At 49.9% G+C, this 9,741-nt stretch overlaps 1 protein-coding gene across 2 annotated transcripts in view; it reads left to right on the forward strand.

Annotated features, from left to right (window-relative positions):
- ACOT7 (acyl-CoA thioesterase 7) overlaps positions 1-9,482 on the forward strand; it is an 89,044-nt gene extending 79,562 nt beyond the window's left edge. For both annotated transcript variants that reach the window (XM_019511599.1, XM_019511600.1), the window contains one exon: positions 8,529-9,482. In XM_019511599.1, the coding sequence (XP_019367144.1) occupies positions 8,529-8,633 (105 nt within the window). In that variant the 3' untranslated portion in view covers positions 8,634-9,482. The remainder of the gene's footprint in view (positions 1-8,528) is intronic.
- The last annotated feature ends 259 nt before the right edge of the window (positions 9,483-9,741 follow it).

Consider the following 9,741-nt stretch of genomic DNA (forward strand, 5'->3'; position numbering starts at 1 on the left):
CCCAAGGGCAGTGATCTCAGGGTCTCCTGTCTGCACACAACAGCTGCCTGCCAGCGCTGCCTTGGCCAGAGGGAAAGTCCAAGGGCCAGGCTTAAAATGCTTGCCCTGCCCCTCATTCATGATTCACTGGGAGCAGAGGGTTGGGGCTGGGCCCTTCTCAGTGCTGATTGGCCACAGGTGCAGCACAGACATTGAGGCTTAGCAGGAAGCTCTGCTTTCTCCTTGGCCCAGGGGCAGGTCAGGAGGCAGCTATAGCACCTGGGGCAGGGAGGAAGGAACCCTCTTGTTAATCTCCCCACAGCTCATCTAACACTTTCTAAGGCAGCCCCTTGATCTGCTTCTCAACTCTAATGGCAGGAACACTAGTTTCCTGCATGAGGACAGGTGGATCCTATGGGGATTCAGATAAATCCTTTTTGGCATTGAAGAGAAATCCATGCAGCTCTCTCTGTGGGAATAGGTGGCCTTTTCCTGCTGTGTGTCTCCCACACAGTGGGTAGGGAAGGAGGGTGCAGCATTGGGCTGTCTTGGGCAAGGCACCAGGTAGTACATTTCCCTGGTGTCGTCTTTGCCAGGCAAGTGTCATTGCTGCCCCACAGAGTTACAGGTGTTACCCTGTGGACTGTCCACATCAGGAGGTATCTGCCAGGCAGGTCCCATGGCTCTTCTGTGGCTGGCAGTGGTACCCTCTCCTGGGTTAAGTTGCTAGCTGCTTTTGGCCCTGGGAGTCTACATTCACAGTCCCACCCAGGAGTCTCTGCTGGTCAGCAGCACTGAGGTGCAGACAGCTCCCACAATACTGGGAAGGGGGTCCCATCCACTTGAGTGCCCTATGTCTGTCGCTGCAGGGTTGAGCGTGACTGCTCCCATCACATGCACATGCTTCCTGCTTCTGGGAGGGCACAACTGAGGCACAAAGCTTCCATGTCCCAGGCAGAGGGAGACAGCATTTGGGGCTGTGCTAAGCAGGCAGACCCCTGAGCACAGGCAGGGGCTGTAGAGCTGTCTGTGCGAGCCTGCATCCCCCTTTATCCCTGTCTTAGGGCATAAGCGCAGCTCGGCAGCTCTTAGGGGCAGCTTGGCCCTGGGCCCGGCCGGCTGCTTGGAACATCCAGGGAGTGCCTGGCCTGCTTGGCAATCCCAGAAGTGCTTGTGAGCCATGCAGTACTCAGCCCTGAGGGTGGCCAGTGTGGCTTACAGCAGAGCCACCTTTGAGCATAGACCTGTGATGTGGGGAAACAAGCAGCACAGAGGAAATGGGAGCTAGCTGGCTCTTCTGCAGGCTGTTTTGGAGGCAGTGAAGAGAAATGCATGCTGTAAATAAGCAGTAAATCTAGGCATCAGCATATTAATCCTGCAGTAAGCCACTTGGTCAAAGCAGAGCCTCGTCATCAGTGTGGAGAGGAAGAGCAGGAGGTCTGCATGAATGCTCAGTGGACCAACCTGTTTTATTAAACATAAATAGGAGCTTGGAGCTGCTCTGTTTATTTAAAGAGCTGCTGATGAAGCAGATGACTGCTCCTTGCACCATCAGACCAGCTTTGTTGTAAGAACTGACTGGGTGGTGTGATTTCCTTCTCCCTATGCTCCAAAATTTCCCATGCCAGCAGTTTAATTAGACCATTAGGAAAATGAGAGACTTGGGCTGGGGACAAGCAAGTTGTCCCCTTTGCTTAGTGATGGTGGGGAGGTTGCTGTGCTTCAAGTTCCAGCACTTTCCATGCCATGCTGCCTGCCTAGGCCCTGCTCCTGTAAGGATTGTGGCCATATTAACTCTTGCAGTGCCATACCCAATATGCTGCTGCAGCCAACAGCATTGATATGGCATCACATGCCAGGCTCTGCTGTGTGTTCTTCTTGGAGATTGTGTCTGTGTGGCTGGCCTTGTCTACACCCTGCCTTGAGTGCTGCATGAAGAGCTGGCCTTAGGAGATAACAGCTTGCAACAGGTAGCCAGCACCAATGGGCTGCTGCACCAGGCAAGTGTGTCTTCATTAACACAGTTGCCGTGGTTCAGGTAACAAATAGGCATTAACAGCCAGAGGTTAGGTCCTGCCCTGTCTTTGGTCCTTCACAGCCATGTTGAGGCACTAGGCTTGCACTGGGCATCCTTCATGGCAGAACATGGCCCCTGCCTCATGTGCCCTGCTCAGTTAGAGGTGAAAGAATCTGGACACCAGTTTAAATTGCATTTATCCTTATCCAAGGACTCTTTGTGTTTCCCATTATAAACTCAAGTGCTCTGCAAGACTTCGCTAATTAAGGAGGTCTGTAACCCTTCAGCTGACAGATGATTATTCTTCCCACTCCTGGAAGCTTTCATCAGACTTGACAGTCATTAATTCTAGAGATGACACACTATTGACTCTGCTAGCGGCAAGCTTCCTCACTTATTTCCTGTACCAAGCTGTCAGGGTGCCTCCTCCAGTCATGGGCTGAACAGGCAGAAATGCTGAGCTCCTTCATTTGCAGCCTTTCTTCTGGAAGCAAACAGTGTTTTCCAGTAAAGATTAGTTTTACCCTGATGAGCAGCAGTGGGATGGGGCCAGAGCCTGCATGAGAGACGCTGAGATTTTAGACTCAATGAGTACTTTGCCACCCTCTCATGACCCCATTACCATCACCTGGCAGCCTGGGATTAGGTCCAAATCTGGACCCTTGTTTGGGCCCCCACTCTAGCCCTATGCTAGCTCTACCCTGTTCTCTGCATGTCCTTCCTTCACCCTTCTGTAATGTGGACCAGCCAAAAACAAGATGCTGGTTAGGGCAGGGTACAGCCCAACAAGGAACAGCTGTGCCATGAGAATGCAGGCGATGCTGGGCTGGTTTTCAGTCCTGTCGCTGCAGGTTTTTGTGTGACTGGCCCCATCCCACCCCTGTTCTCTAGTGAATTGGCTTCCCCATTGTCATGCTGCCCAGTTGGAGGGCTCACTATGTGTAGCAGGAGTGCAGTGAGCAGCTTCCTCACTGCAGCATGGCAGTGCTAGCGAGGTGCGCCTGTGCCCCAGTCTGTCTCACTCCACAGCCATGGCTTGGCATCCAGGAGTTATAGCCTGTTTCTCACAGTAAAAGTGCCGTGTGTAGGGAGGAGGGGAGCGGCCTGCCAGAGCCAGCTGGAGTGTGGGCGGTGGGTGGCTGTGTGGTGACACTTCATCTCTCGTGATTTTGTCAGAGGAGCAGGGGAAAAACAGCAAAATGGCTATGCCTGTGAGTCACTTGGGTAATGTAGACTGGGGACACGCTATCACTGCCTGTGTGGGTTGCAGTCACTGGGAGGCCTGCTGCCACTCGTCTCCTTGGCCTGGCTCATGCAGGTGTCTGCAAGCTGTAACATGGGCGAGGCTGAGACATGCTTGTGTTTGAAAAGCCCCTGTGAGCTCTTGACTACTGGTGCCTGTCCTCTGGTAACAGAGGTATGGACACACTCACAGCAGCAACCCAGAGCTTCCCACCAGGACTTCCCCTTCCTTTTTCAGTGGCTTGTTGCAAATGGAGAGCCCACCCTGATTTTTGGCCTGATGAAGCCCTGTCTGTACATGTTGATGCTCTCAGAGCAGCAGGCTTCTGGAGCACTGACAGAGCCTGCCCAAACCACTGCACACATCACCAGAATTGGGGGAACTGCAGCGATTTTCTGCAACTCTGAGCCCAGAGGGGGCTAGGGTTCCTGGCTCCTGGGGTGTGAGTATCTGGAAATGAGTGTTCTCACCTGGCAGCTGGCTTACACAGAGCAGCTGTTTTAAGATCCTTGTGCTTCTGCCTGGGATGGTGAGCACCCTGTGTATTTTGGTGGATGTGAGCATAGTCTTCTTAACACAGGCCTTGGTATGGCTAGGTGTGGTGCACAGGATGTGTGGTCTCTTGTACTGCAAGGGGGTCAGGACACAGCTGTCTGCACCCATCAGTGATGGGAGTATCTCATCTTACCCCGTAGCAGTTCTGTCTGCCCTTGCTCTGACTGCCTAGTGAGAGGCTGTGTTGGCTTGTTTCATGTCACCAATTCTGGTGAACCCCTGGACTATACTTTAGCTCTGATATGAGAGTTACTAGGAGCTGTCAGAAAAAACTATGTTGGTGATTAGGGCTCAGACAAATTATGCAGGAAATGAGACACAAAGTAAGCATGTCCATCAGAGCCAAGGTAGCTGCAATAGCAGGTCATTAGGGGCTGTGTGGGCAGGTGGCATAACACTCAACAAATGTGGGTGAGGATGTTTTAATGGCAAGAATGTGCCATGTCAGCTGGTTTTAGGGTAGGCAGCGGCACTGGTCATTTGCTCCAAGGCGCTGTGTTCTGCTTTCATCTTGGCCTTGAGTCTTCATCTGCTCAATGGATCACTGCCCTGGACAGGTAGAAAAGGCATGCCAGACGCGCACTCCTCGAGTGGAATAAGAGACGCAGGTGTTTTTGCTGGTGATAATTTAATCATTAGTTTGTATTGTTCCACCTAGTTCAGGTTATGCATTTTTGATCAGCTCTCTGAACAAGTTGTCACGTGCCATGTTGCCTTTCATGTATGCTGCGTGCTGGCTGAGAGCTGTTAAGCATAGTCAGCTCCCATGAAAGGTGCTGGCCTGGCAATCTGGAAGAATGAAACCCCCTGTGCCTAGAGCGTGTGGGGCCTGGCCAACAGGTTCCAGCAATTTGCTGTGAAAGCAGGAAACATGGCTGTCCCATTCTGCCACTTTAAGAGGCCTCTGCCCAGCAGATGGCATGAGTCAGGGCAATTCACATCCAGGCAAGCTAGTGAGAAGGAGCAGAGCCCCTGCAGGAAGTTGGCTTGTCCTTGCTCCTCTTGTCCAAGACCCCATCTCATCTGTTACTGTGTGGCAGGGGTGAGATTTTAATACCTGCATTGTCCAAGAAAGCTTTCCAGTATTTACAGTAAATGGAGGCAATGGCTCAAAGCATCCTTGAGCATAACCAGCTGTGTGCCTCGGCTACATCACAGTCCGATGGCTGGGGAATAGGCTCCGAGGCTGGACCCAGAGAGTGGTGGTCAATGGAAGTGAATCATCGTGGTGCTCCATGACCAGTGGGGTCCCCCAAGGCTCATCCTTGGACCTGTTCTCCTTAAAGTCTTTATCAACGATGTGGATACTGGTGTCAGAAGTGGACTGGCCAAGTTTGCCAATGACACTAAACTTTGAGGTAAACTGTCCACACCTGAGGATAGGCTGGTGGTCCAGAATGACTTGGATAGGCTCAAAAAGTGGGCAGATACAAACCTGATGACTTTCAATACTGACAAATGTAAGGTACTCCACCTTGGGGAAAAGAAACCTGCAGCACACTTATAGGCTCGGCAGTGCTATGCTTACTAGCACCATGGCCAAAAGAGACTTGGGGGTCATGATTGACCACAAGATGAACATGAGCCACCAATGTGATGTTGCAGCTGGTAAAGCAAACCAAACTCTTACTTGCATCCATAGATACTTCTCAAGTAAGTTTCAGGATGTCATCCTCCCACTGTACTCGGCCTTGGTGAGGCTGCAGCTGGAGTACTGGATCCAATTTTGGGGTCCTGAATTCAAGAAGGATATGGAGAAGCTCAAGAGAGTCCAGAGGAGAGCCACGTACATGATCAGAGGACAAGAGAATAGGCCTTGTGAAGAGAGGCTGAGAGCCATGGGACTCTTCAGCCTGGAAAAGCACAGACTCAGGTGTGACCTGGTGGCAGGCAGCCTATAAGTATGTAAGGGGTGTGCATCAGGATCTGGGGGAACGTCTGGTCACCAGAGCACCCCAAGGGAAGACGGTCCAATGGTCACAAACTCCTCCAAGACCATTTTAGGCTGGACATAAGGAAGAACTTCTTTACTATCCAAGTCCCCAAGGCCTGGAATAGACTCCCTCCAGAGATGGTGTAAGCACCTACTCTGTACTCCTTTAAGCAGTGTTTGGATGCTTATCTTGCTGGGATCCTTTGACCCTAGCTGACTTCCTGCCCTTGGGGCAGGGGTCTGGACCCAGTGATTTTTCTGAGGTCCCTTCCAGCCCTAATGTCTATGAAATCTATGAAATAACAATCCATGCACACTGCTGCTCTCTAGGCTGAATGATGGCAGCATGCTGATTCATAATAAATGTTGTGATCTGCGAACATCCTCTTGCTGCTTCCAGTTAAGCCGTTAAGGGTCAGCCTGCTTCTCCCTGGCTCTGACAAATGATTCTCCACCACAGTATGCTTGGCTTGCAAGATCTGCCTCTGTACTTGGCATTAGGATTATCTTGTCATCTGCAAATAGCAGGCTGTTCAACTTGTCTGCAGAACCATGGGTATGGGGTACCTGTCTGAGTAGGAAGGTGCATGAAGAGCCACACTGGGGTTGCACCAATTTTTTGGAGGGAATGCTAATTGATTTAATCCAAAGGACAAAGCCATCTGAGGATGTGCTGTAGATCACTCTCCTGCCAAGTCTTCCAACAGCAGCAATTCTGGCTTACTTTTGCACAAAGGAGGTTCAGTTTAAAAAATAAAAATAAACAAGTAACAGAACAACCCCTCCCCTCTACAAAAACAACTCTCCCCCTGTCCCCAAAAAACAAAAAAACACCCCACTGTCACAGATCTGTGGCCATCTCCTGATCCCTGAACCAGACCTGACCAGAGCAGCATGAAGAAAATACCCAGCCCTGTGATGCATCAAGGAAAGGAGGTAGAAAACCCATCTACGGATGTGTGGATGAAGGTTCCTTTCAGAAGAGCGAGGCAACATCCGCAGCTGGAAGAACCCTGCCTTTCACTGGCTGTGAGTGTCAGCTGCTACCAGCTTGTTCCAGGTAGCATTTGGAGAACAGTCAAGGAGAGGTTGGCTGCAACTAACCTTTCTCCCCCACTGTTGTTATGCTCCAAAGCTTATTCTAGGCATCTTTGTCCAAAGCTTTGCAGATTGGAAGGCATTTGGGGTAAAGAATAACTATGTGCAGGTTTAGTTGCCTACCTAACACCCAACATCTTCACCAAGAACAAACAGCTCTGCTATTTGTTGAGAGGTTTTATGCCCGTTCCAGTTGAAACCAATAGCACAATGTTAACATGTTTGGTCTCCCTGTAAGATCCCAACAGGTTTGTTGGTGCATGAAAGCCAAGACTGCTGCTGTTGGGGCGATGCTGCAGGTAGAGATACTGCATGTGTCTTTGCAGAGCTGAGCCTTTGGCTTGGAAGCTCCTTGAGGGTACAGCTGAGGTTGCCTGTCTTTGTAAAGGGCCACCTTCACTTCTGGCGTTCCCCTGCTGTGAGCCTGATCTTATGTAGCACTTTGCTGATACGTTCCTTCATTAGGAGGTGAACATACTCATCCCAGTCCTATTAATGGAGTTACCTCCAGCCAAGTATTTTGCATGGGGGGACACAAATGATGTAAAATTGTACACACAGTGGAACCAATATGATAATTTGCAGAACAAATGGCCATGGAGATGTTATCCCAGTGGGGCTTGGTGGTATGCGCCTGGTTAAGAAATTAACAGCTGCCAGGTGTTGAAGAAGTAGATTTTCCTCCCAGGCTAGCCTGTTCAACAAGCATCTCTTAAAGTTACACCCACCTCAGTAAGGGGCACACCAGAGAGCTGCAGAAGCTTATACTGCCTCTGCTGCTCGCTTTGGGCTGCCACCCAGGCTTCTGGCCTCCTCAGAGGGGCAGTGCTTACGGTGTGTTTGTTGGGATGTTTTGTGAATAGTGATCAGGTGATGGATCTGCATTCCAGTCCAAACATTCCCTCTGCGTGGTCTTTGCTGCATGCACGAGGCCAGCCCTGCCTATTCTGACCCGACGCACAAGATTGCACATCTCATGTGGCTCTGGGACAGTCAGTTTCAATCTCCTCCTCCCTCTTTAGCAGTAGCTCTGAAAAATGAGCTGGACCCATTCTTGGAGAACCAAAAGACACCTGCTGGATGGAGGTAGTCTGCCTGTTACTGCCAATGACAATATGGGCTTGCCATGCACTGCTCCCCCCTATACCTCAAATGCCTGGACTTTATTGTACTGGACCGCTGCATGCATTCTCAGAGCTGCAGTGGGGTGGGGTGGAGGTGGAGTTGGCAGAGATGCTCAGAAGTTGGCACTGGAGAGTCAGTGGCAGGTGCTCCCTAGAACCCCAGAACCATAGTCCTGGTATTTACAGTCACTGAAGATTCACTTGTTGAGAAGGTGGCGCTGGGTGATCCTTTCCCTTCCTAAGAAGAGTTTTACCACTTGTCCATGCATGTGGCGCAGTGTTGCAGAGTCCTTGCCCATCCCCCACTAGAGATGGCTGCCTTTCTGTCGGGGTGTTGGGATTCCCGCAAAGCTATTCTTTGCTCAGTTCTGCTGTTGCAGATTGCAGTTACTCCAGACTAGCACTGCTACTGCTGAGATCAAAACCTTCCCAGCAGTGTAGAATCCTTCAGGATTTTCAAGAATGGAAGGGGCTAGGAGGGGCAAGTGGGTTATTAGACCTTGTCTGACACAGTAAGGCTAGTTCACCCCAGATGCAGAAGAGGTAATGCTCATGGTTCTTGTTTTTTCTGACCAACAGACGGAAACTGAAGATGAGAAGAAGCGTTTTGAGGAGGGCAAAGGGCGATACCTCCAGACGAAAGCCAAAAGACAGGTGCATCTGCAGCCACTGGCTCAGCAGTGACGTTACCTCCTGGCCTCACATGCTCACAGGAGAACTGCCCTGGGGGGAAACATATCCACCTAGATCTCACTTGGCCAAATACAACTGAGTTGTCATTAATGTTGTGTGACGTGTGCACAGGGCCCTGCTGTATTCATCATCCCTGTGGCTGGAGGGACACCATCCTGCAGAATCTGGCTCTGGAAACCCCCAGCTTCATTTAAAAAACATCATCCTTTCACACCCAAGTCTAATGTCAGCAGATGTCCTGCTTGTTTGAGGGCTCACATATCACTTGAACCATGGAGAGAGGTGAGAATCGCCCCTCACCACAGTGGGTTCTGAAATCTGCTGTTACCAATTTGAATCAGCTGTTGAATTATTTCACTGCTGAGTACACCTCACTGGAAGCCCCATGCTGAGCTACCACAAAGTCTTGGTGATTGCCACAAATATATTTGTTTAATTATCAGTTGAAAAGGGCACTGAAAATGCAGGAGCAGCATAACATTGCATTGAGTATCAGGGTAGATAACACAAGACTACTGCTGTTACTCATTATGACATTTAATTCAGTAAAAATCACTCCCATCTCATAGTGAAGTGCTACAGAAGCAGGGGGCATTGTGCAGAATACACGGGGCTTTGAGTCTTTGTAACGTTGTGTTAATTTATAGTATGTCCTAAAAACGTACACCAAAGCTTATTTATAATATTCTCCAGTGTAAATGCTACTCAGTATTGTATTGGACTGTTTCTATCCATTCCATTTCAACCTATATACAAAAATTCCTGTGCGCATCCAAGTAATTTAAAGAATACTTGTGACATGAATAAAGTCCCTCAGTCTGGACTGAGGTGAATAATAGAGCCAGAGTCTTTTTTTCTTTACAGAAGGTTTGTGTGGTTGAAAAAGGCCAACAAAAAAGTGTGGTATAAGTGATTCCACATCAGAGGAGATGCGGGGCAAGTTTGTTCCTTGGGCTGGACATAGAATGTCCTTTTAATGAGAGCTGCACCCTGATATGTTTGTTTGTGCTGTTTAGCTCCAGGGGTCATCTGGCCTACAAATGGCCAGGGATCTCCGGTTGGAAGTGGTGCCCAAATTGCATCTAAATGTAGAATGACA

Source organism: Gavialis gangeticus, unplaced genomic scaffold, assembly GCF_001723915.1.
Source record: "Gavialis gangeticus isolate Ggan-Ray unplaced genomic scaffold, GavGan_comp1, whole genome shotgun sequence".
NCBI classification, from domain to species: Eukaryota; Metazoa; Chordata; order Crocodylia; family Gavialidae; genus Gavialis; species Gavialis gangeticus.